This window comes from Anabrus simplex, chromosome 4 (genome assembly GCF_040414725.1).
Source record: "Anabrus simplex isolate iqAnaSimp1 chromosome 4, ASM4041472v1, whole genome shotgun sequence".
In the NCBI taxonomy this organism is placed as follows: domain Eukaryota; kingdom Metazoa; phylum Arthropoda; class Insecta; order Orthoptera; family Tettigoniidae; genus Anabrus; species Anabrus simplex.
In genome coordinates, this window is record NC_090268.1 from 130062817 (window position 1) to 130090810 (window position 27994).

General features: G+C 39.4%; 1 protein-coding gene across 1 annotated transcript in view; it reads left to right on the forward strand.

Annotated features, from left to right (window-relative positions):
• Positions 1-1842: 1842 nt before the first annotated feature.
• The window catches only part of LOC136871696 (NBAS subunit of NRZ tethering complex), a 297103-nt gene continuing 270951 nt past the window's right edge, over positions 1843-27994 (forward strand). The window contains exons 1-3 of the mRNA XM_068227188.1: positions 1843-2048; positions 19507-19613; positions 27429-27562. Coding sequence (XP_068083289.1) covers positions 1944-2048; positions 19507-19613; positions 27429-27562 — 346 coding nt within the window. The 5' untranslated portion in view covers positions 1843-1943. The remainder of the gene's footprint in view (positions 2049-19506; positions 19614-27428; positions 27563-27994) is intronic.

Below are 27994 nucleotides of genomic sequence, written 5' to 3' on the forward strand. Positions count from 1 at the left end.
ATGTGAAAAGCATGAGATACTTGATGATTATCTCCCAGAAGTTGGATTAATTGTGCCAGTTTGTTGGTGATATCATGTCGTAGATGTAAACGTTGGCGTTGGATATTGTCTACCAACGGTGGGTGTGGTACACTTTCGGATACAGGATGAGCTCCGAAAGCGGGGGGTACAGATGGGGCGGTTGAAGTGGATGGCAATGAAAAGGGTTGAGAAACTGGTGTCTAAGCAGCACGTATGAGATTTAGATAACATTCTCAGCCATATCCTGGTACAAGTACAGGCCGAGGTTGATGAGTAATAATTTGGGTGAATTTGCTTTTTTTGGTTGTTCGGTAGGCATAAGAGATGTAGCCTGGGGTTGCTGATGCCGATCAGGAGAATAATTTGGAGGATGAAGTTTAGACAAGGCGTCATTAAAGGATATATTTTCAGTGCACATGATTTTCTTAATTTGGAGCTGGTGTTGTTGTTCGGGACAGGAGGCAGAACCAGTCAGATGGGGTCCTTAACAGTGAACACATTTAAAGAATATTTCTAGACAGTCTTCAGTAGAATGGGAAAGGGAACAGCGACCGCTTCTAGTAGTATTTTCCCTACAATTCTTGTCTCTATGACCATACCTTTGGGATTTGCGGCAAAGAATAGGAACAAAGATAAACGGTTCAACCTCCATATAAACACTGTATAGGGAAACATATTGAGGTAGCGCCTGACCACGAAAGACTACTTTAACAGAGCCCGTGGGTAGATATTCTGTACTACCTTGTTGCGTGAATCGACAGTTAAGGGGTTTAACAGATTTAACTGGGATCGTGGATTTTAAGTTTTAAGAATCTCAGATTCAGTAAGTGATTTTTCAACATCACGGATGCCTTTGCTGGCAGGACCTAGTGTTTACAGTGCACTATGTCTTCTGGTATGGGCTAGAGCAATATTGTTACTTTCATTGATCTGTTTCAGCTTTATCCTTGGCTTTGACACAATGAAAGTGACTGAGGTTTGAGTGATGCTAGTAATGCCATTCCTCATGCAGCCAGTCCCTGCTATGAATGGTGTGAAAATGTTGCTCATAGGGTCGGTTGGTGCGTGCATTTCAGTGGGCTTGGCAAGTGCCGAGGTTACGGGTAGTGAAAGCCTTTACCTTCCACCCCTCCAAGGGCCTTCATGCCCTGTATGGAGATAAATTTGCTTTGTTTTCTTTGCCAGTTTTATATACAAGTAGCCTATAAACAAAACTTGTATTTTTAAATGTGATCAAAATAAATTACAATAAATTAATAATAATTTATATGTCTTATTTCTAAAGTTATTTACTTACACACAAACTATCAAACTGAACCAACAGCTTTTTAAATAAAAAAGAAAACAGCCTGGTTCTTATTTGGCTGTTGACTTTATTTAGCTTAATAAATTTAATAATGAGAATTAACTTTATTTTCATAATGTGCTGTTTTAAAAGTCATAATCTTGAAAACTGTAATTTTTAATTTGTAAATAATTAATTTTTTTGTGGAACAGAAAAACGAGCGGGGGACGGGGGGTTCGCCTAAATATTGTTTGCCCAGGGCGCTAACTACTTGAAATCGGGGCCTGTTAACAGGACATGTTCCAAGAGCTCGCTTTACCACCTATCCTTCTAACCTTCTATCTATCATGTTGCTCTAGCTTCTAACTCTATTGTTGGACACCGTGGCGCTTGCACGTTCCCCATTTGTCGAACATTGAAAATTGAGTTGAATATTGCGGGATATTTTAAACTGGCGTGTTGGTCTCCCGTCAATATTGAATTTCTTTCATTAGGGTCAAAGAGTTTGCAGTATGTACGTCGTGGAGAAGATAAATGTTGATGTGTTATGAAACATTTTGAAGTTTGTTGGTGTGGTTATGTTCGATAGAAAGAGGTTAAGAAGAGTATGATTTGTAATATATGAAAAGTGAAAAATATGAGGGGGCCCGAGGCACATCCAACTGCAGATGACGAACTGGATGAATGTATTTTGTATGAGTTACTTGTGTATTCAGAGTGGAAACAAGATCCTGAGTTTTCGGTACGTGGACATAAATTTAGACGTATGCGTACAGCTGTTTGAAATTATCTTGACAGTTTGCCTGATATTAGCAACATTTATGCAATTACATTTGCACAAGTGGTTCTAGAGTTCGAATTACATGTGTCGAGTTAATTTGTGTTTTTATTCGTGAAAAGCGAAGAATGTTTTGCGTTGAATTTATAATTATATTTGCATATTTTGACGCTAGTTAGTTTAATAATCTACGGTAATGTCATTAACATAGCTTTAGTTTTATCATCAATTTTCTAAACAATATTCCTTTGCATCAGGTATTGTAACATGTAGATGCAGTTGCTGAAAGTTGCTGCCCTCACAGGTTAGAGTGTCATCCTTGTGTTGTTCTCCTCACTTTCTTTCTGTGGGGCACATCTACTAGGCTTATTAAAACTTATAATGTCCTTCCTTCCCTAATATCTGCGTAGTAAGATTTTCTTTGACACCACAGTCATTGTCAACATTATTATTTTTCTTATGAAAAATTAATAATTCAAAATGATGTGATGTGACATCAAAGACCAAAAGAGCCATAATATTGGCATAAAATTGTTTCTGTTTTATCCTCCATAGGCATCACTCTATGCCATGGCTTTTTCTTCTTGAAATACTTGACATTTCTGGATGCTATGAGATTACGGTAAAGAGGCGGATCTATGTTATGACCCCCTAAGGCTGATGTCTTATTGCAGATGTGCATTTACTCTGATATAAGGTCATATATGTCAAGTCCAGGGCTGTGCCTTAATTAGGCCTAGAGCTGCAGCCATTGCATTCCAGATTCTATGTTTTCCATTCTTGCATTGCCAAAAACCTTCGATATGTTAGTGTGATGTTTAAACTACTGGTAAAATGAAATAAAATGTGAGAGTTGTACAGCCGGCCCCTCGATGTAGTGGTAGTGTGCTTGCCTCTTACCTGGAGGCCCTGGGTTCGATGCCTGGCCAGGACAGAGATTTGTACCTGGATCTGAGGCCTGGTTTGAGGTCCACTCAGCCTGCATGATTACAATTGAGAAGCTAACTGACGGTGAGATGGTGGCTCCAGTTTAGAAAGCCAAGAATAACGGCCGAGAGGATCTGTCATGCTGAGCACACGATACCTCATAATCTGCAGGCCTTCAGGCTGAGCAGCTGTCGCTTGGTAGGCCATGGCCCTTTGGGGCTGTTGCGCCATGGGGTTTGGTTTGAGAGTTGTATGTTGGAAATTATGATAAAAATCTTTGACAGAGTAGGTCTCGTCTGATAGTTTATTTTTTGATTTTGGGATATTCCTCAGAAATCTATAGAACTCTATGAAGCTGTCCATATGAAACCTGAGGAATGTCTTCAAAGGATTTCTTGCACCCTTTGGTGTTGAGTATCTTTTGTATTAATAATAGGGTCTCTAGAGAATGCTTTATTTATTACCATGTTATTAATTGAGTGAATTGAGTGTAGAGCATTGTTATTCATTACAATCATCATTATAGTGTTGTTAACACATAATGCTTAAGGCCCCTGGAAGGAATTCTGTAGGCCTATGTACTTATAGCAGATTGCAATTGCCATCGGAAGAATATTGATATCATGTATCATTTCTCTCACATTCTTCTCTTAATCTGTCTAGTATAAAATCTCTCTTGTCATAAACCCTATAGGCCTACCTCGTAATGACTTCCAGTAGTTACTATTAGCAACTATTTTGGTTCTTTTGCCCACTTTGCCTCCAGGATTGTTGTACAACTTGACTGCGAAATTCATTAGTTCAGAATTTAAACACTTCTCTGCAATCCCCCTATAAGGCTGCTAAGATCTTGAAGTTGGTGTGGGCTTCAGAGCTTGTTGATCATCACGAGAGCTCTGCCAGTTCAGGGTCCCCCATGGTGGATTGGCCTCAGAGTAGAGCTAACTAACAAGGCATCTCCTGAGTTGCCTGGGAGGTCTCTGTGCTGTCTTTTCTTCATTTCAATTTCTTTTTCCCATCTTAAACACTTCACATTTAATTTTACTTATTGTATACTGTATGTGTGTATGTATGTAGGATTCCCCCCCCCCCCCTCCAATGAGAATCTTGTGGTTGTGACGAGATGATGAGGACTGCTGTGGATGGAGGCGGTAGAATACACCTATGGTATTTCCTGCCTATCGTAAAAATCTACTGAAAGGGGGCCCAGGGGCTTTCATCTTTGGAGTGTGTTTTGGTGGCCATGATACTCCTGTGGGTGGGGCCAGTAAGATGAATAAAAGGGGTCCCAGGGACTCTTTACTTGGGAACATGGATTGGTGTCTTCAGGGACTTTAGCTGAGTCCTATCATTGCTTCCACCTACTTGTGCCAGGCTCGTCACTTTCATCTATCCTATCCAACTCCCTTGATCAACTCTTTTTTCTTTTCTAACCCTAATGGTATTAGGTTGTGAGGCCTACGGTCTTTCATTTTCATGCTGTTCAAAGCCTGTTTGGCCAATACCTTAATTTTTTGCAGTGTCGGACCCTTCGATCTTTTCTCTCTGATTAACGTTAATAGAGGATGGTTGCCTAGTTGTGCTTTCTGTTAAAACAATAATCACCACCACTTCTTAATGACCATGAGTCTCCTAACTGAGTCTGATATTGTTTCCACTTACTTGTATCAGTCTTCTCACTTTCGTCTTTCTTATCTGACCACCTTTTTGGTTACCCCCTGTAGGTGGGGAGGTAGAATAACATCCGCGGTATCCTCTGCCTTTCGTAAGAGGTGACAAATAGAAGCCCTAGGGGATCTGAACCTTGGAGGGTGGGTTGGTAACCATAGGGCCCTTAGCTAAGTCCTGGCATTGCTTCTACTTACTCGTGCCGGGCTCCTCACTTTCATCTATCCTATTTGACCTCCCTTGGTCAACTCTTGTTCCTTTCCGACCCCGACGGTATTAGGTATCGAAGGTTAGGGAGTCTTTCATTTTCACGCCCTTCGTGGCCCTTGTTTTTCTTTGGTCCATACCTTCATTTTTCTAAGTGTTAGACCCCTCCCGCTTTTTACCTCTAATTAGTGTTATATAGAGGATGGTTTCCTGGTTGTACTTCCTCGTAAAACAATAATCACCACCACCACCTCATTGCTCTTTTCTGACCTTTGATAGTATTAGGAGTGCGAGGCCTAGGGAGTCTCTCATTTTTATGTCCTTTTTGACCCTTCACTTTCCGTTGCCTATACCTTCACTCTTCAAAGGGTTGGACCTTTTCCATTTTACCTCTCTGACTAGTGTTAATGGAGGATGTTGGCAAGTTGCATTTCCTCTTAAGACAGTAATCACCACTACTACCACTATGAGATAATAGGAGTGGCTACAGTGCCAGTAGTCACTAGCGGACCTCCTCTAGATACTGGATACGCTCTGAAATGTCTAGCCTTACTTTGGCATGCAGGGCTATGCTGAAAGTCCTATTTTTACTTAGGTCCTCGTAGGACCAAAACTAGAAGCTGTCTCTTTTTCTTCTTCTTTGCAGGCTGCACCCTCAAAGCAGGATCATTTAAAGGTATCAGTAAGAAAGGTAAACGTTTCAATTGTTTTGTGCTGTCAAGTCGAGAAGTTTGTGAAGATAATCTGTCTCGTTTCCTCATTGCCTCCAGACTTGATGGTCAGAACTTTTTTCTTGAAAGTCCTTTCTTGAATAGTAATTGAGCTGAGAGCATTGTTGGTGACAGAGTTGATGAGATGGGAAAATTGAGTGTTGATTCCTTATTAAATCTACAATGGTCAAATAGCATAAGAAGCTTTTAGAATCATGATATTCTTAGAGCAGTGGCTGTAAAGGTTTAAAACCATAAATACCTGATGAGCTAAATTTTGCAGGGATTTAATCAAAGCCTCGGATGAAGACCTGATCCAGTGCCTTGCACATCAGGGAGTTACTGACATTATGCAGCTCAAGAGGAATGTCTGCGACAATCTTTCCAACCCCATAGCTTTCATCCTGTTTTTTGATTCATGATTGCTGCCTGTTCGAATTAAGGTTTCTGTGCATTTATGTTGGCAACTGGAGCTTTCTGAATTAGCCTAGTTTCCAGCCTACTCACTGAATCAGGACTTCCATCTTTTGAAAGATGGTGGCAGGAGATACTCCTAATGTACACTGTCAGAATTCCAGAAATACTGCAATATTCAAGTTACCAGTACCTCCTTGATACCAGATACCACCAGAGGTATGAAAACCTATGGAGAGTCACACGACAGGTCAGAATTTGTATTGATAGCTTATATCATACATTGGATGTGGCTGTAGGGTGTGGTATTGTCTGCATCCTTTGTGCGATACCTCCACAAGTAGTTCCTCGGCCGGTTGAATGGCTAGATCTACTCCATGGACCAAAAGTGAATGCAGATTCCTCTGTTCATTGAAGGTATTTCCATGACCATCACCTGTATCCAGACATGCGGTTTGCCTTGATGGATGGTTCTAAGGTGGCGTGAATGTTGGATACTCATTCGTTTCTGATGATATCGGTATCAAGATCAAGCTACCTACTGTCTGTAACATATATACTGTGGAGCTCTTTGCCATCTTCGAAGCTCTGCAGCTTTCACTGAGGCACAAACGAGCCCACTTTCTCATGTATACCGACTCTTTAAGCTCAGTGCAGTCTCTTGATTCATATTTCTCGGAGCATTCGTTGCTGCAGCAGATCCATGACCAAGCCAGGTTATGTGATGCTGGTGGGAGTATCACCTTTGCATGACTTCCTATCCACATGGGGATTGCTGGCAGTGAACTGGCAGATCAAGCGGTGAAAGAAGTGGTACGGTACTTCTACCATCAAGACCAATGAATGGACCTGCTTGGGATATTTGTTCTCAGCTATGCTAAACCATCTTGGCGTCCTGATAAATAGTGACTAGCAGTCCGAATTCCGTAGTAGATGAGGGCAGTTATGAAGACAGCTGCTCTCTGCCAACTGTCTTTCTGGACTTTATGGAGGAGGCCATAATTTTGTGCAGGTTGAGGATGTGTCATGGAAGATCTATGCACTCTTACCTCCTAAGGAGCAAATTCTCTGCATTTTGTTCATGTGGTGCAGATTTTACCATGGCCCAGTTTCTCACAGAGTGCATTGATCTCTCTGGTCTAAGACAAAACCATTTCCTGCCGGAAACTCTCAAACTCATACTAGCTAATGGCAAGAATACTGCTTATTTCATCATTTGTTTAATGTGTGAGAGTGGACTCTTGAAGTGCATATAAATTTAAAGTGTTCTGTTACTCAGGCTACTTCAGTTCTTTTTTGGTGTATAAGTGTCTGTTAAGGCTTTTTCAAATTAATTATGTATTACATATTTCTTCATTTTTCAAAATTCATCACTGAATATACGTATATTTTTAACTAGCAAGATACCCGTGCTTCGCTACGGTATTACACTGAAATTTATAATTGAATGTTGTTTTAGATATATAATCAGTCGAAATTCGCGATCTGAATCGTTTTCTGCGAGAATCAGCCAAAATTCACGATCTGACTCGTTTTCTAATAGATTACGGCAAGTTTCCTCCATTTTTCAATCATTCTTTCCAGCAATCGATTTCGTACTTCCCGGGCTAGGTCCAGGTATTCCACCCGGTCAGTTGGGTTCCTAAATCTTTGCCATCTTTCCTTATAAGCATTTATAATATGGATCAAATCCTTCAGGAGATCCGGCGAGGTGTCGTCTTGGGTACCTTGGCGGTACTGAACCCGCGGCCGGACTGCATTCTTAGTCATTACCCGTCCAGGACCCGTTTCCAGCGCGGTCCGCACATTTGACAACGGTCCAGAATATTATTATTATTATAGATGTTCTGGACCCCACAGCAAAATGTAAGGCCGCTACTTGGTGGTAAATTACATCTCCTGCCATTGTCATTGTTGAGAATGTGACCAGCACCATTGTCGCGCGTAGGCAAGTATGTGGGATTTCTGGCGATACGAATGACATATTTCCGCCCATTATTGACCTTATTATAGAGGTGAACAATTGGACGGTCTATCTCATTCCTATCGTTTATTTCAAATGTGTTTAAGTTTTTATTCATATGCCAGGAGAATCTACTGTAATATAAGAACGTTCTCCGAAGGAAAAGATGGCTGTTGAAAACGAACCCAGGAAAGATTAAAAAATATCGGTTTATGATCAGAATAAGTACATCGAAAATCTACAGCCTGTTTCCAGTCATTCGACAGGGTCAGGAATGGTATGAATAAAGCTACATCTAGTGGCGACAGTAGAAATTGTGCCGGCTGCCGAAGCACTCCTCTGGAACATTGATCGACGAATGACAAATGAAATGAAATATTGGACAGTGTTGCTGGAATGAATGATAACAGGGAAAACCGGAGTATCTGGAGAAAAACCTGTCCCGCCTCCATTTTGTCCAGCACGAATGTCACATGGAGTGACCGGGATTTGAACCATGGAACCCAGCTGTGAGAGGCCGGCGCGCTGCCGCCTGAGCAACGGAGGCTCCTTATAAGTACATTATGAACAGCAAAATCAATTGGTCTCACCTCCTTTTACACCACACCGCCGTTAAGTTTATTTACCTCCCCCCACCAAAAAAATTAAAAGAAGGCGTGTTTCTTTATGTTTAAAGGAGATTCCAAACCCCAATGTTCACGTCTATTACCTTCAGTTTAGAGATATAAGTATCCCTATAATAATAATTAACTTTTTTTCACTTCCTTTCACATTTCTCCCCACCCCAACCCCCTCCCCCACCTTAAGTGAATTTTCCGGCAAAAAATACTTGTTTCTTTAATAGTAAAGGATCATCTAAATAGCAATTAACACGACTCTAACTTCTTCAGTTTTTGATTTATGTGTCCTCATGAAAGGAATTCAACTCCTTTCCACTCCCGCCCCCCAAGATTGTTTCCCCCACAAAACTCGTTTTTCTTTGTTTTCAAAGGAGATCAAAATACCAATTCTCACGCCCGTAACAACTTTAGTTTTTATTAGATGTATGTATTCTCATACAATTAAGTCAATAAATTTTTGAATTCTTTCACTCCCCCCCTCTCTTTCATTGGATTTTCCGAGAATACGCGTTTCTTTATTTTTAAAGGAGATCCCATATACAAATTTTCAGTTCTGTAATGAATTCAGTTTCTGAGATATATGTATCCTCATTAAAGGCATTCAACCCACTATTCACCCTTTTACACCCCCCCCCCCCCCCCTACTGGGATTTACAGAAAACAAAAAAATGTGTGTTCCTTTATTTTTAAAGGAGATTCTAAATACCAATTTTTACATCTGTAAACTTTTAAGGTTTTAAGATATAGACACAGTCTTTTTAAAAATTCACCCCCCTTTTCACCCCCCTATTATTTGGGTTTTCCAAAAATGAAAAAATAAATGTTTCCTTACTTTTAAAGTGGATTCCCAACACCAATTTTCAGGTCTGTAATATCATCAGGTTCTGAAATATATTTATCCTCATTAAAGGCATTCAACCATTTTTTCACCCTTTTCCACCCTTTCTATCGGGATTTTCCAAAAACAAAAACATACGTATTTCTTTATTTTAAAGGAGATTCTAAATACCATATTTTACATCTATAAACTTTAAAAGTTTTGAGATATAGATACACTCATTTTAAAAATTCACCCCCCTTTCACCCCCCCATTAATTGGATTTTCCAAAAACCAAAAAATACGTGTTTCCTTATTTTTGAAGGAGATCCCAAACACCAAAATTCAGGTCTGTAATATCTTCAGTTTCTGAGATAAGTACCGGTATCCTGATTAAAGGCATTCAAACAGTTTTTCATCCTTTTTCACCCCTCCTATTGGGATTTTCTGAAAACAAAAAAATACGTGTTTCCTTATTTTTAAGGAAGATTCTAAATACCAATTTTTACATCTGTAAACTTTTAAAGTTTTGAGATATAGATACACTCATTTTAAAATTTCACCCCCCTTTTTCACCCCCTTATCGACGGAATATCAAAAAATCCTCTCTTACCGCGCACCTACGTCTTAATATAAATGTATCCCCAAAGTTTCATTTCTTTATGTCCAGTAGTTTTGGCTCGGCGATGATGAATCAGTCAGTCAGTCAGGACAAGTTATTTTATATATATAGATTTTGTTTACATTTTATAGTTAAGTGAGGGTGGTTGTCAAATGGCTTCCTCTTAAAACAAAAATTACTACCAACACTGCTAACTCTACAAGGTACGACAGAAAGAATTTGGAGCACCCTCTCATCTTAGTGCTAGATCAGTTCATAGTGAACAGTAGAATTGATCAATAGACTGGGCGAGTTAGCCATGCGGTTAGGGGCGCGCAGTTGTGAGCTTGCATCCGGGAGATAGTGGGTTCAAACCCCACTGTCGGCAGCCCTGAAAATGGTTTTCTGTGGTTTCCCTTTTCACACCAGGAAAATGCTGGGGCTGTACCTGATTCCTGTTTCCTGATTCTGAAATCGCTAAATGGTATGGGTGTGCTAGAACGAAAATAGCAGCTATTGTTACAGAAATGTGCATGGAAGAAAGGACGAAAATTGTATCACGTTTGCAGTTGGATGCATTTTCTGTTGCTATTGATGGTAGCAATAAAAGCGACTTGAAAATATATCCTATTATTTAACTTTTTTAGGCCTGAACTCATTGAAATTCTGAGTTGTCTACTCTCTGTGCCTAATTTAGAAAGGGATGCTACTGGTCACCATAAGTCCTATCTGTGCTGGTGCAATGTAAAGTATCTTGGGGAAGACAATTTTTTTTTTCTCAGTCTAGACATGTGATATCAACGGTTGGTCATATTGCTGACTATTATACGTTGGAGCTAATGCTTAAATCAGTCAGTATCAATCAATCACTGCTGATCTGCATTTAGGACAGTCGCCCAGGTGGCAGATCCCTATCTGTTTTTTTTGTAGCCTTTTTTTTTAAGTGATTGCAAAGAAATTGGAAATTTATTGAACATCTCCCTTGGTAAGTTCAGATTAACCCATTTTTGCACTAGATAGAACCTTCTTCTTGCAGATTATCCCATTTCATATAGGGTTGCTGTTTTAATGAGCCTTGGCACTAGATAGAATCGATATAACATTGTAAAGTACACAAGATGTTCCAATTTGTGGATTGTTCCTTTTTGTCTCTTAACCACTCATATAAGTTGGTTCTTCATCATGACTTGTTTAATCCACAAACAGCCATGCAAGTTCAATATCAGCCAGCAGATTGTTAGACCACTGAATGTTCCATATCTGTTCAAAGTTGCATTTGCCAATGTGGTGGGTTAGTGTAATACGTGGAATAGTTGGAACGTAAGGTTTTCCATTTTGTGTGTCAGACGTGCCAACTCTCACGATCGTTCTTCCCGATCTCCTGATCGCCGGGACTGATCCGCCGTTTTACAGAGCAGTTTCAGTAATTTTAGTGTTATTTTAAACTTCCCCACGTTTCCTCGTTCTATCGATATATGGCTGAGTATGGCTGGTCGATAGTAGTTCTAATAATCACAACCAGATGGCAGTACAGGGCACGGTGACCAGCCATGTGTTCCTCTTTGGTCTATAATACTGTCAAATACTCAAATAGCTCAATAATAGGAAATGGAAGTCGCAAGCGAGTAACCTAACCTTAGAAGTAGCACGCCATAGACGTCTACCCGGGGCAGGACCTGCATAAGTGCTCGTGTTATGTCACGTAGTAGTGTTTCTTGGTTGTATGTTTTAATATTTGTTTTGGACAAAATTTCAAAAAAGAAATATGATGCAGTGTTTAAAAGCGCGTATAGGGAAGAGTTTCTGTGTTTCAGTGAATCTAGGAAGAGACCAACGTTCACATTCTTTACTATATGTAGGTGTGATTTTTCAGTTGCGCGTGGTGGGAAGTGCAATATACTCAAACACGTGCAAATGCGAAAACGTAAGGAGAGTGTCCAGTGTGTAGAAAGAAACCAGAAAACGAAGATGTAAATCCTGTGACAAATGCCGAGGCTTTATTTACGTCATTTATCGTAGAACATAAACTGCCTGTAAATTGTGCCAACCACACAGGGCCTTTGTTTCGCAAAATGTTTCCTGACTCTGAAATTGCTAAACGATATGGATGTGCTAGAACGAAAACAGTGGCTATCATTACAGAAATATGCATGGAAGAAAGGGCAAAAATTGTATCAAATTTGTTGAATGCATTTTCTGTTGTTACTGATGGTAGCAATAAAAGCGACTTGAAAATATATCCTATTGTTTAATATTTTTTAGGCCTGAACTCGTTGAAATTCAGAGTTGTCTACTCTCTGTGCCTAATTTAGAAGGGGATGCTAGTGGAGCTAACATTGCCAATCTTTTGTTCTCAAATTTTTCAGGAATACCGCATTCCATTAAAAAACTGCCTAGCTCTTGGTGCTGATAATGCTCCAGTAATGGTAGGATTAAAGAATGGTGTAGCAGGATGTTTGAAGCAGGAAAATAGTAACATAATCATCGTAGGCTGCTGTTGTCACCTAATTAATCTTGCTGCAGAGAAGGGTGCGGCGTGCTTACCTGTAAATGTAGATGAAAGTATAATTTATATATTTTATTATCTGGAAAAGTGCAAAGAGGAAAGAAAAGTTCAGAGAATTTCAGACTTTACACAACACACAGATCAGGAAAATTCTGAAGCATGTGCCTACTCAGTGGTTATCACTAAGAAGGTGTTTAGATAGGATTTTGCTGCAGCGGGACCCTTGGTACTTTATTCAGGAACAAAATTGTGAGTGAGGATTCTCAGATGGGAACTTTGATGACTTACAGAATTCCTAAGGACAGTCTAAGTGCAGATGTGTCTTGTTTGTCTGAAAAGGTGAAGCATTGTCATAACATTTCATCACATTCCTCAGTTAAAAGGAAAACCCAGTTATCAGTTTCAGCCCCGCCCCCCTCAAAAAAAAAAAAAAAAAAAAAAGAAGAAAAAAGAAAGAAAATAACTTACTGATGACACTAAGAGCCATGCTTTGTCATGTGAAGAACGACTGTTCATGTCCCTTTCATCAACTTTACATAAATCTTTTTGCCTTTTTCTCTCAAGTTTTATGGGCAAGGTTTGTTAAATCACATGTTATTAAAAGCTCCTCCTCTCTCCTTGATGTGGATTATCATACACCAGCAAATCAACAGTATGATTGTGGCTGTTGTTGTGGTTGGGTAGTGCTCTGTTTCAGAACTAACTGCGAACAGCAATAAGCATAATACCAGAACACAAATATAGACAGGAAGGGAACTTACCACCGGTGTCAGGATTTTAATCATACTCAAAACAAGACTACATCTTCATCTTATGCTTCTAACTCAAACGAACAAGACTTTACCTACTATGAAGCTAAAGTGGACCTTTTAATGACAAGTGTTTTATTATAACACACCTAGTTATTAACCAACTAAATAGAATACATCATAGAAACCCATCACTTACAAATATAGTATCAACCGACGCAAATCTATGATTAACAGCACGATAATCACAAGAAGAAAGCATACGCAAGACATGTACAATTAAACTCATCAAGTTTTAGACTTATTTCTATTATTGTTCATGAGCACTAGCATAAGCTGATGTAATTCATAACCATATGACTCTACTAAGAAAGAAGAAGATATGTGCAGGACATAAGCATATAAATTAATCAGTGCTTTACATATGTCTTTAGTATATTTTAATGTGTTTTATGTGGTTGTACAACTGATTAGCTCTTAAGTTTAAGTTTTTATAATCACAATTTAAACCTCAAGGTCATCTACACTTACGTACCGCAATTTAAACGATAAATCATAACTTACATGCCCCATTAGACATATCCAGATATGCCAATCAAAGATGGCAACTCCCTTCAGACAATGTAATGTAATTCACGCAAAACATCGTTAGCCAGCTGATGATGGCCAAATAGGCCGAAACCGGTACTGTAAGAACTACAAGTATAATAAATTGTATTGATCAGGTGGAATCCTTTCTTTTCCATATACTGTATGTATATTATTTATTACTCTATACAGAATATCATCATCTGCAAAATGCCTTATCTCTTATTCCACTTCTTTACTCATGTCTATATACAGTATAAGAAAACATAAAGGTCCAATAATACTGCCTTGAGGAATTTCCTCTTAATTATTACAGGGTCAGATAAAGCTTCGACTACTCTAATTCTCTGAGATCTATTTTCTACAAATACAGGCACCCATTCAGTCACTCTTTTGTCTAGTCTAGTTGCCTTCATTTTTTCCAGTAGTCTCCCATGATCATCCCTATCAAATGCCTTAGATAGGTCAATCAAGATACAGTCCTGAATCCAAGATATCTGCTATATCTTGCTGGAATCCTACAAGTTGAGCTTCAGTGGAATAACCTTTTCTAAACCAGAAGTGCCTTCTATTCCACAACTGAAGCGTATAATGCAAGATTCGAGTGCAATATATACAGGGTAATTTTTAAACATTTCACTGTATTATTCTTGTCACTAGGTCCCTTTCCAATTTTGCCGGTGTATCATAAACAAGGTTTGCAAGATGTATCAACAAGAAAAAAGGGAAAAAAAATCTACTATAGTTAAAATCAGATGAACAAGCAGGCCAATTAATTGGCCCTCCTCTTCCAATCCATCTCCCTGGAAAACAGCCATTTAAGGGGATCATGGACATTTTGGAGAAGTGCATCTTGCTGCCAGCACATGCACTAACAAATATACTGTAATGGGGAATGTCTTCTTGCAGCTCAGGTATTATAATTAGATCCAGAAGGTTTTAGTAGATTTCTCCATTCAAATAGAATGGCAGTAGAAAAAACCTTATCAGCTCATATGGTATTTCTGCCCACACATGAACCAAAAATTTCTCCGTGGTTTCTTATGATTTCCAGGCTCACACTTTTCATGGCCCTTCCTTTCCTTTTGCTGATACCTTCATTCTTCAAAGTGCCTTAACCTCTTCTATTTTGAGTTTATTTAGTGTTAAGGGGGATACAGGATAGTTACTCAGTTGGATTTTTTCTTAAAACAATAATCACCACGACCACTTTCTAGGCAAAATACTGGCAGTCTGGTTTCTTTTATAACTACCAGGTGTTTAATATGTACATCAAAGATGAAACTCTGGCACATATTCATGGTTCCTGCTAGTATAGGGATCACGTGACAAAAACGAGGCATCATCTAATCAGGACAAGATTCCATCAGACCTGTCTTTCAAAGACCTTGAGGTCTACATGGATGTCCATTGCATTGCAATCAACGAAGGTACTCATAGAGTTGACGTCCTGGCAGTTGATAAGAACATGACATCATGTTTCATTGTTGGAAACCCTTAAATATTAGCTGTTGCTAGTTGATCAGGAAGGAAAGAAAATTTACTTCCCATTAGCAGACTGTAAGTATTTCCTAGTTTAACTTTGATTTCGTAGTTTAATAGATATACATTTTTGTATGGTCTTTTTTGTCAAAATGGCAACCCTTAAATTGGGAGTTAATTAAATTCTTCTTTTACTTCAGCCTTTGTCCCTCCTGGTGATGCCCCCCTGTGGGTGGAGCAGTAGAATAACACCCACAGTATCCCCTGACTGTCGTAAGACGTGAATAATAGGGGCCCCAGAGGCTCTTAACTTCGGAATGTGGGTTGGCATCCATGGGGCCCTCAGCTGAGTCCTGGCATTGCTTCCACTTACTTGTGCCAAGCTCCTCACTTTCATCTATTCTATTCGACCTCTCTTTGTCAACTCTTGTTCTTTTACGACCCAGACTGTATTAGATTGTGAGGCCTAGGGATTCTTTCATTTTCACGCCCTTCATGGCCCTTGTCTTTCTTTGGCTAATACCTTCATTTTTTGAAGTGTTTGATCCCTTCCATTTTCTCTCTCCGATTAGTGTTATACAGAGGATGGTTGCCTAGTTGTACTTCCTCTTAAAACTATAATCACCACCACCTCCTGGTGGTGGGGTCTTCTACATTTATTTGTTGTCTCCATTTAGTTCTGTCCTGGACCATGTCAGGGTGGAGATAGATGCTGTTCAGATCTTTGTGAAGAGTATCTGCCCATCACTGTTTTGGTTGTCCTTTTGGTGTCCTATCAACTACGTCTAATATGTAACCTATTTTCATTATAGTATCGGCCCCTGTCCTTAGTACATGCCCAAACCAATGTATACAGCTCATGCATTTTGTCTTGAATTGGTGCAATGCCAAATCTTTCCCTGCTGGTTTCACTGGAGATGCCATCCTGTTTAGTGATGTCAGTTGTCCACTTTAGCGTCTTCATTTCCATGATACTCAGTCGATGCTCTGTCTCAGTTGTAGCCGGCCGACATTCGCAACCATACAGTGCAACAAGTTGGATGACATTACGATAGATTTTTGATTTGAGGTTATCTTTCATCCTCCAGTTGCAAGTGATGTCGGTCATTGTGCGCCATGTCATCCAGGCTGCGATTTTCCTTGTACTGACCTCTTTGACAAGTCAGTCATCATCAGCGATTGTGGAGCCAAAATACTTTAATCTTATATTAAACTGGTGGAAAATCAAAAAGTAAGTCAGAAGTTGAACAACACAGGTCTGAATACCTGGGACTAACTGAAGAAGGCTGTACTCAAGACTTTGCCCCTCTCTCTAGAAGGAGGTGGTATGTATGATGGTCTGAAGACTGTGACCACATTTGCCCAAGGACAGCTTGGCTGAGATGGAATTCCCAGAAGATCAGGGAAAACTGGGAGGAATTCTTTTAACAGACAAAGCTTATCGCAAGATAATCCAACAAATCAAATGAACCTTTCCTCACAACCGGTTGATCTAGATCAAAGAGAGCTTTACTAAAAATAACTCCAGGGACTTACATTTCAGAGACTCGCAGGACAAGCTGGTTTACAATAAGGAGGACAACTGTCCCTTCCTGTTGAGGAATCTGCTCGTTTGTGATCCACTTAGTGAAGACCTTGACTACCAGCAAATGACACCAAATATGGACTTACTACAGTGAAGACCTTGACTACCAGCAAATGACACCAAAACTGGACTTACTACTTTACCTCTTTTAATGGAAGAAGTTAGTCAAATCATCCAGCTACTCAAGAACAACAAGGCAGCTGGAGAAGAGTTCATTGTGTCTGAACTCTGGAGGTGTGTTGGTAACAAGACAGTGAGGTCATTTAAAACATTCGGGAAATGGAGAAGTTACCACCTAACTGGACCTCAATTTTAGTTCACCCCCATACAAAGAAAGGTGGGTGGGGGTGGGGAGTAATCTTACTGACATGAACAACTACCAAATAATATCTCTGTAATGTACAAGTTTCTCTCTGAGCCATTACTAACAAGGCCAGAGAATGAATTGGACTGTCAGTTGGGCAAATACCAGGGAGGCTTCAAGAATCCAATTCTGTGCTGAGCAAATCCTCAACTTTAAATCAGAACCAGCTTACTCCAATATTAGAAGCCACAAGATGGGAGTTAACTTTAGTTTGGGAAAGCCTGTAATGCCATTGACAGACAAACTCTTGGTAAATTTCTTGAGGAACTGGGACTAAACAACAAAACCTGCAGACTCATTCCACAAACCTGACTGTCACACACTCCAAAGTTAAATTCAGAGGTGAGATCTCTGAAAGCTTTGAGATCAAAACATGTCAGACAACTACCATTGGGTAGCCATACTAGTGGACTTCCAGAAGGCATATCATTCAATAGATAGGCAGACCCTCTTCTCCACCTTATGGGAATTAGGCTTGGATGAGAAGACCACCAGACTAATCCAGGCTACGCTGAAGAACACCACCTCCAAAGTAAAGTTTAGAGGTGAGCTCTCAAGAGAGTTTCTCTATCCAAACGGGAGTTAGGCAAGGTGATGGAATTTCTTGCATTCTTTTCAATTGCGTTCTAGAGAAGATTATCAGGGAATGGACTGCCATATTACCTCCAGGAAGTGGACTGAAAATTAGCTACAAGAAAGATAATCTCAGTGTATCTTGCCTGGCCTTTGCCGACGACCTTACCTTATTAGCCAGCAACATAGAAGAAGCTACTCACCAGCTACAGAGCCTCTATACCATAGCAGCTAAAACCGGCTTGAGGGTCAATATAAAGAAAACTGAGTTCATGACTAACATAAAGGGAGTCCTACCTACTATGCCATTGGAAAACACCACCATTCGTAAGGTTCCTGCAGTGAAGTACCTAGGGGAGTGGATTTCAGCAACCGAGAATGAGACATTAGCATTAGACACCAGATGCACCAAGTTGGAAAGGATCTACCATACCTGTAAGAGCATCTATATCCAAGTGCCTGTCTAAGAACCTTAAACTCCAACATTACAATTCAGTAGTAAGACCGTCCGTACTGTATGCCGCTGAGTGTCTTCTGATGAACAGAAAAGGTCCACCGAGGAAGCTAGAAACTGATCAACAGTAGCATTATATTGACCATTGTTGCCATGTAATTTGTCTCTTCTGCTGCCACTCCTTGCCCTGCTGTGTTCCGAGTAAAACAGCATGCGTGAATAGCGGAAAGTAGCTAGGGAGTTACATAACTTTGCACCTTCTATATGATTGTCTGCAGCTACTGGTAATGCTCCTATCAATAAATACTACATAACTAAAGTTATATATAATTACATTTCTGATCATTTATGTCTTATACATTTTTTTTTTTTGCTAGGGGCTTTACGTCGCACCGACACAGATAGGTCTTATGGCGACGATGGGATAGGAAAGGCCTAGGAGTTGGAAGGAAGTGGCCGTGGCCTTAATTAAGGTACAGCCCCAGCATTTGCCTGGTGTGAAAATGGGAAACCACGGAAAACCATCTTCAGGGCTGCTCGAACCTACTATCTCTCGGATGCAAGCTCACAGCCGCGCGCCTCTACGCGCACAGCCAACTCGCCTGGTTAATTATACATTTTTACCGTACCAGCTATGATAACACAGATATTCACGAATTTTGATTTTTGTTGCTAAGTTCGTATCAATGCCGAACCACGAGAAAATGTGTTAACAGAATTTAATGAAAATTGGTGTATAAAGTCTGAGAATGAGGTGCTACAGTCTAGTCCTAAATAAAGCAGCAGATAGTGTTCTGTCTTGATTATATAATATTATCGTGTTATTGATCCCATTAATAAATAGAGATTTATTGTACCACTACCAAGATAATTATTGGTAATAATTGCTTTGTTTGGGAGAGTATTGTAAGTGCAGCAAAAATCTGTTATTTATAATAGCTTTTCTGCTTATACTGAGAAATAAGAGAGCTGCAAAAATTATTTATAATAGATTTTCTGCTGATGCTGGGAAATAAAAGATGCCAAAATTATATATTGTTTTCTTGATTGGCATTAATTGTTCTTGTAAGATATTCATGCTATGATTAGTTACTATCTTGATTTGAGTTTATTTTGATATTCAGCTGATACCATTTGAATTATGCACATTATGGATATGTTTCTTATTACTAAAATGTTAATATTTGGTTTCAGAAATCTTCAAAGCAGAATGACAGTTCCATTCTAAATTTGACCTCTCAACCACATGCCCTCTTCAAGTATCTGCGAGGAACATATTCATTAGCAGATGATATCAAAAGGTAGGTTACTCCACTACATATTGTTTTGATAGGCCTGTTTAGTGAACTGTGTTGCTCAGGTGGTAAAGTGCTGGCCTTCTGAGTCCAGCTTGGCTGGTTCAATCCTGTTTCAGTCTGTTGTATCTGAAGGGACTCAAATACGTCGGCTTTGTGTTCGTAGATTTTCTGGCACGTAATAAAACTCCTTTGGGACAAAATTCTGGAACCTTAGTGGGATAGATATCCAATATATTATTATTCGTAGACATGATATAGGCTTTTGGGCTTATGCCATGTCAAGAAAACAAGGTGGAAAAACTTTATATTTCAGAGCAAGTTCTCTGTGAAACGTAGAGTTTCACCTTGTTTTCTTGACATGGCATAAGCCCAAAAGCCTATACAGGGTTCTCAGTGACCTGGAAAGTCAGGGGAAGTCAGGAATTGTCAGGGAATTACAAAATTGTAAGGGCGTGTGTCAGGGAAAGTCTGGGAAGTTGAGTCAAATTTGTTGTGTGTCAGGTAATTCATACTGAAGACAAACTGCAACCTGTGAATCCTTTGAAGCGAGGAAAGTGATCAATTGACATTGAATTTTATATTAAAAAATTAAAATTATACATGTTTTGGGCTACGGCAGCACTAAAACAAGCCGAGCATTTTCAAAACCATGTGAGCATATTCTCAGGTGATTTTAAAGTAACTAATCACTTGCTCCATTTTTGTTCTCCCATCTGAATGAACTATTAAGAATTTTGATGAATCGCTTTGCAAAGCGTAGTAAAATGGCAAATGCCATTGATAATAGAAGCTTGATCTGCAGGACCCAACAAACTTAATTGAGGTAGGTAAAGTTGATGTTGGATTTAGTACAAAAAAAGGTACTTAAAGAACTAAAATTGCTCCACATCCGAGCCGAGTAGAGCCGAGCTTAGCTGAGTAGCCCAGAAACGAAGCGTTGGTCCAAGCCGAGAGGGACTGCTGCACTGTGCACAGGAACGCTGGGCCCCAGTATGCACGTGTGTGATTTTGGGTATTTGAGAGGTATTTGGTCTAAATTGTAGTGTAGTAATGCTCTATCATCATATATTAGGTCAACTGTTGTTGGAAGTATTTTAAGTTTAATAAGTTTCTTTGTGGAATTGTATATCACTAGGCATTTGTTAGACATGTGCTCATATAGAAAACTGGTAAATGGTGGGGGGGAACCAATCCTGGAAGTTAAACAGATAATTAAATTAAAGCCCAGTTTCATGAACAGTTGCTAAATGAAGGCTAACTACTGGGATTTGTTTAACACAGTCCACGAACCTACTACGATGGTGTAGCTGGGGGAGAGGTGATACTCCCACATGGCGTGTCCCAGGTGGCGGATAGGGGGGTCCTAACCGGCTTGCCGGCGGACTTGAGGGAAATAAAATACCTCTCGCGGACCAAACACACTACCCCCTGCGGGTGGGGGACGCACATGTAGAATACACACGCGGTATCCCCTGCCTGTCGTAAGAGGCGATTAAAAGGGGCGACCAAGGGCTGACTGAATTAGAACCATGAAACTAATTTTGAAACGTACCATCACGCGGGGACCACCATAGGTTGCCTGTACTTGCGAGTAGCACCCCTAAATTTGGTATGAAATAGGTTTGTGATTAGTAGCAGTAAAAGCCTGGCCTGGTGGATTCCAGTACCCGTGCGTCATAGCCATGAGAGCAACACCGCGGGTCTGGGCGTAGCCTGTGAGTTGTACCACTATATGGGCAGCACCGTGGGTCTGCGTTGCCTGTGATTAGTACCCACTATGTGAGGAACACCACGGCAATACCGGCGCCCGTGTTTAGTACACCTAGGTAAACCTTCTCGGTTTGCGTTGACTCTGAGTTGGGCCCTTGTGTGAGACACACCATAGGTCTGCGTTACTTGTACGTATTGCAATACTTGTGAGTAGTACCATCTTTTGTGGAACACCGTGAGTCTTCGCTACTTCTGATTAATACCCCCAACATGACACATACCATGGTTCTATTTTACTCGCGACATGTACCATTCTGTGGGGCCTTAGACGTGGATTTTGCACCCCCTTTAGACACCAAGCATTATTGTGCTTTATAAGTGGTTCCTTGGTCGGTAATAATGTTATTTTCGATCTGTTTTGAGTCTGATCCACTGGTTTTTTTTGTGCTTTGTTGGGTTCCTGTCCATCCATTCATTGTTCATGACATATTTTATTTTTATTTTGGTCAGTGGATGCCTTTGAAATTTTTGTTATTTCATTTAGTACCATTAGGGGCCGATGACCTTCGATGTTAGGCCCCTTAAAACAACAAGCATCATCATCGTTTAACACAGTGTTAAAATTCTTGCGTTTTCCCAGTCATTCCGCAGAAAATGTTAGCTAGCATGGTGTTAACTTTTGCAAGAGTTACAAACAATGCAAATATTGAATACAGCTGTAAAACATGGTGCATGAAGTCAACTAAAGAGGTTGACCAACATTTGATTCACAGTCCCAAGCTAAGAACGAGAAATTGCCTTTTCCAGACCCCTATAAACCTCTCCACACAGTTGTGTGTGTGCTATGTTGTTATCTGTAACGGTTTTGAGGTCTCATTTTAGGATGTAAGTAGCACAGAGTTAAACATTTTTTCGTAAAGGGCTTCCATGATCTTGTAACTCAAGACCACTTCATTAATTGTCCCCACTTCAAACCGTGCTCTGACATGGGAGTTAAAATAATATTGTACGATCATGTCTAGTACCTGGCCATCTAGCAACTAAAGTACATCCCTAGCATTCTCTGTAGAGGGATATCTGGACCATTCCATGAGACTCATATAAGAAATTACATTCATTTTTAAATCTTGAACTGTATAACTTTATAAAAAATTGAAGCCTCGTGCTCTGTCTAAATTCGAGGTGTCCATTTCGGTGAACTCTGGCACCCACATTACAGACATTACAAATTACCTAGCATTCTTTCTAAACAAATTTTGCACTGTTAAATTCATATCTATGATGCTTCCTGCATTGACATTGTTGCATCTTCTGCAAAGAGTGTATAATATATTCAAGACCTACTTCTTGGGAGGTTAACCATAACAAACACAAGAGAAAGTGCGATTACTTAGCTCGTTATGCTTGTATTAATAGTACAGTAATGATCGCTTTTCAGTTCACTTTTATCTATGTTTGTTTATGATTCAGTAGGTATTGCAATGTTATATTTTTCCACTGCAATGGTGTTTGTTAGGGCAGTTCTCTGATAAATATTAATGTTCCTGGCAAGATATGTTGTCTAATTGAATGATTACCTAGAACAGATCATAAAATAAAAATTCAACCTTCAAGCCAAGGTGTAATGAAAAACATGCCATGTCAACTGATGGCATTTTCATTCTCTTTGCTATGATTTAACTGGAAACAGAATTGGCAAGAGTAACATAAATGGGTCAACACTTGACCTAATGCATAATCTCAACCTAGCATTCTCTGTAGAGGGATATCTGGACCATTCCATGAGACTCATTTAAGAAATTACATTCATTTTTAAATCTTGAACTATATAACTTTATAAAAAAATTAAGCCGTTTCACAGTGATGACGGTTTGATACAGCTGACTGAATTACAGTACAATACGGCGTGTATCAACACACTTTGTAAAAATCATTTAATTCATAACTGGCTTTCAGAAACTACGTTCAATCTTCAGTAGTTTCCAAAAGTTAGTTCCGGAGTAAATTATTTTTACAAAATGTACTAATACAGACTACATTTTAATTCAATAAATTGTGAAATTTAATTCTCTGAAAATGTGGAACCAACTGTATATTCTTTCATGGCACAGCACATAATTTCATTGTACCATCGTATAGGAGAAAAATAGGGAATAAAAATGTCTTTGCTTAGAAGGAACCTGAGAATGTCCATCTGCCTCACACTGAGATCTTTATTGGTTGTGAGGATCCATAATACCAGTTGGCACTGAGATAACTGCAGTTTGACAACACCTGCATGTCATCCTCAAAGAATAAACATTTTCATCCCAGAAATAGCATATCCTGACTGCAAAGGAACACTTCAACATACTACCAAATTATTATTGTGTATCACTTACCCTGTAAAAGCAAACAAAAATACAAATTGCTGATTGTTAATGGTTTTATATGCAACGCATGGCATAATGGACATAACAATTATTTAAAATTCAGTTAAATCAGCTCTCTTTATTTTTACAGAATGATTCCCAGGTGAAGTTGTCATCTATTTAGAAACCAAGGATTGAATACTAATAGAATAGTATTTAAAATCACCTTTGGACACATGTTCCATTGTCATCCCAGGTGGAGCAGCACAGGAACTAAATTTACCTATTCAAATTTATACTGTTCACAGGAATGAATCAATGTAGGCCCTGCACTGTATTTTTTCATAACACTCCCAATTTTTATATCCGTATCTTACTTTACAAGGAATTATCCTTCTGATATTTAGGTACAACTAATATCCAGTCTACACCACTCCCTTCCTTTTTTGTTGAAATTCATGCTGATTACATTTTTAATTATATTGCAACCCCTTTTTCCTGGTTAGGTTAGGTCACAAGTGGAGGTTACTGCATAATTTTGCACTGCGACCAATTACAGCTGCTATGCTCCCCCCCACTCCCCATACGGAGAATGTGAAACTCAGTGTTGGCACATAGCTTATCCCTGTCAAATAACACGAAGGAGTCTGCTCAAAGCGTTACGTCTGATGGACGAATCACTACCAACAGCATCACATGCCCTTATTCCATATGAGCACTGCAGAGAGGTTTGCTATTGAAACCGGGCTTTTGGCATGAAATCTAGTGATGAGGAATTGTTTGCTACCTCTTCTCCTACCCCACCGACCAGCATTCAGATGATGAAATTTTTCCACCATCCAAACTCGAACAGGCTAACCACAGTGTGAGACCATAAAGACTTGACAATTTAATGATCATGGTCACCATGCAGACTAGTATTCCAAGGTAAATCCTTACAGTAAAAGTAGGTAACGTGTTATTTTGTTAGACAGGAGATAATTAATATTACTATATCAACTTGCATATTATAACATAGGTAGCAAGAAGGCCGTTGTCACATTTATTCTTACTCTACCTAACCCATCTATCAGAGATTTTGTATGAACCTACACAATTCAGGTATGGCTCAAAAAATCTACAATATTTATAAAACTGAGTAGGCTACATAAACTAATTACTACCCATGCACTTAAACAAAGCATGTTATACATGGTAAGTTACCTTCATACAAACCTTGCTTGTTAACACGTTCCCTGCGGCAGTGAATTTCGATTACTTAATGTTACGTCGTATCGGCCCACCGGTGACCCGATGCTGCCTTTAGTTATTATCGGTTCGGGTCACCGATGACTTGACGAATTTGACTTTGTTTACTCCCTAGTATGAAATCCTAAACAAGGCAAGTGCACTTGTTGTGTGCATTATTGTTGAGGAGACATTCCAGTGTATTTACCTGTGTGACAGTGTTCCGATTCAACAATTGCGTGAAACAGAAATGATCCCGGAAATAATTGGGTCACCGGTGGGCCGATCAAAACTAGCAGTATGCCTCGAACCTTTACTTCAATTGGAACACTATGTTGCCATTAGTTAACAGAAATTCATAACTAGGACGTAGTTACTTACTTCGCAATTCTGGGAAGTTCGCACCGACGGATAAGAGTAACATGTTTCGGGCCACATGGTGACCCGAACCGCACGGAACGTGTTAAAGATTTATCTAATTTAACATTTGGCAACTGCAACGAATCACCACTTGCAGATTGTGTTCGCTCTGAAAATACAGAATTGTAGATCAACTTACATTACTCTGAAAAGTCATATTTATGTTATTTTTCATAATACGAATACTATTTTTGATCAATTACATAATCAATACCAACCTTCACAAAAAAATGTTGCATCAGAATCGAAGACACTTTTATTACCCTCTGCAGGTAGTTTTATGAGTCCTTGAACTCTTATCATACAGAGGGTTGACCTTGATTTCTGTGTGTGGCCCACCACCAGTTTGCAGTCTGCTGCCTCAGCTTCGCAGATTATTTTCTTGTTTCTTTCTTCAGCGAGTCGAATTTCTGAAGCAGCTGCTCTCCCGTTCTTCCAGTAGTGGTCTGGGCATTGAACTCCAAAGCTATTTTCTCCCAAGCCTTTGTCTACAAATTATGGATAGCAAAATGAGAACAATTGACTTAATATTCAGATGACTGATACCTACATTTACTTTACTCCATTTGATAATATAGACTCGTATTGCAGGGCAAAGAAAGAAAAAAATGTATTGAGACCTAAATGAATGCTATAATAGACAAATACTGAATTACATTGTTAATGGTAGCAAAGACTTTTCTTTCGCCTGGTCTATACATCAGTAATACTAAAATAACCGGGCGAGTTGGCCATGCGGTTAGGGGCGCGCAGCTGTGAGCTTGCATCCAGGAGATAGTGGGTTCGAATCCCACTGTCGGCAGCCCTGAAAATGGTTTTCCGTGGTTTCCCATTTTCACACCAGGCAAATGCTGGGGCTGTACCCTAATTGAGGCCATGGCTGCTTCCTGCCAACTCCTAGCCCTTTTCTATCCCATCGTTGCCATAGGACCTATCTGTGTCTGTGCGACAGAAAGCCAATAGCAAAAAAGTAATACTAAAATTAATTACAATCGGACTTCATAGTAAAATAATACTAAAAGCGAACACTAACCTTTTTGTTAGATGTCACTGCACCTGTTCTCTTATTTTCTGGCACATCCGTGTAATGTTCTACAATGCTTATAAGCTGTGACGCTTCTTGTAAAGTGTAATTTTGGGCCCATTTCTTCTGTTGCGATATAGTGGATAATTAAAAAATGAAATCAAATACAAATTAATAGTACACACGTGACGATGATGATGTTGCTTTAAAGTAACAGTTGAAGATCGCAATGCTGGTCGATTTTATGATGCAAGCATTGCCAACATTCTTCGTGACTGGCATTATACCCAGTATAGCTAACCACAAAATACTGTGGAGTGGTACAACAGACTCTTGAGGATATACCAGGAATGGGCAATACCAGGAATAGTTATACGGAGATTTGTTCATACAAATGGCCCTTAATCATAGGGTGTTGTTATCAGTGAGATGTGCTGCTAAGAAATACCAAGATTACTTGGAGAAGACATGCCTGAAGGTCAAAGAAGAGTACAGAAAAAACAGCTGAGAAACTAATAATAAGTGATGAAATAAGAAAGTTGGAAGATGAAAAAAAGTTAAATAGAATGCAGTCACAAGAATGTGAAGCCAGAATTGAAGATAAAATATGCCTACTTGAAACTAGAAAAGAATTATGTGTGATTTTGTTGTTGTGCAGCATTTTTTATTTACATTATTACCAACATTGTGTGTTCATTAGTAATTTTAATAGTAATACTTTTGTTATTCATGTAGGCCTATAAATAAAATGTATTAACATTTATTATTACCTGGCAGATTATTATTAAATTGTATGTACTTTACTGTTTAAAATGTTGTATTTCCTATTTGAGTAATAAATGTTGTGTACAGGTGTGTTTTGGACAGCTAATGAGGGTGGAGGAGGCTGTTAAAAATTGTGCAAATGCCAAATTTTTGTCAGGAAAGTACAATATTTTGGTCAGGGAAATTAATTTGACTTTCTGGCTGGGAACCCTGCTATATCATGTCGACAATGCATTATTATTATTATTATTATTATTATTATTATTATTATTATTATTTAATAGACTCGACTACATTTTTTGTTCATTATATTATTTTTAGGCTGCTTCTTCGTCAGCTACCATGGCAGTTTGCTGTTGGCGAAAATGGAAAAGTAGTGGCCATATTGCAAGAGACACTGCTTGAAATTCGAATTACTAGGGATGAGTATTCATCTGTCGTGGGTAAAGCTGTAGGTAAGTTGGAATCGTTGCTTATAGAATATTTGGTTGGTAGAATTAATTTGATTCTTTGTTTGTTAAACTCTAGTATTTTAAAAAAAATGCTATTTGTTCAGGGTGTCGACCTGTGAAGATCTTTTGCCCCTAGTTGCACCATATGTGAGGAACCTGCTTGTATTATGTAAATGGCAGAAGTTTAAAGTGTTGAATGTGAGGAAAGGAACGTTAAAGACGACACAAATACCCAGTCCCCAGGCCAGGGATATTAATCATTTACAATTAGAAACGCCTGACCCGGCTGGGAATCGAACCTGGGGCCGCCGGTTTACAGGTGGATGTGTTGCCCCCTATACCGCGGGACCGGACAACTCTTAGTATTACATGTTGGGCTGAGTGGTATAAATGGTAGAACACTGGCCTTCTGAACCCAGTTTGGCAGTAGCATGG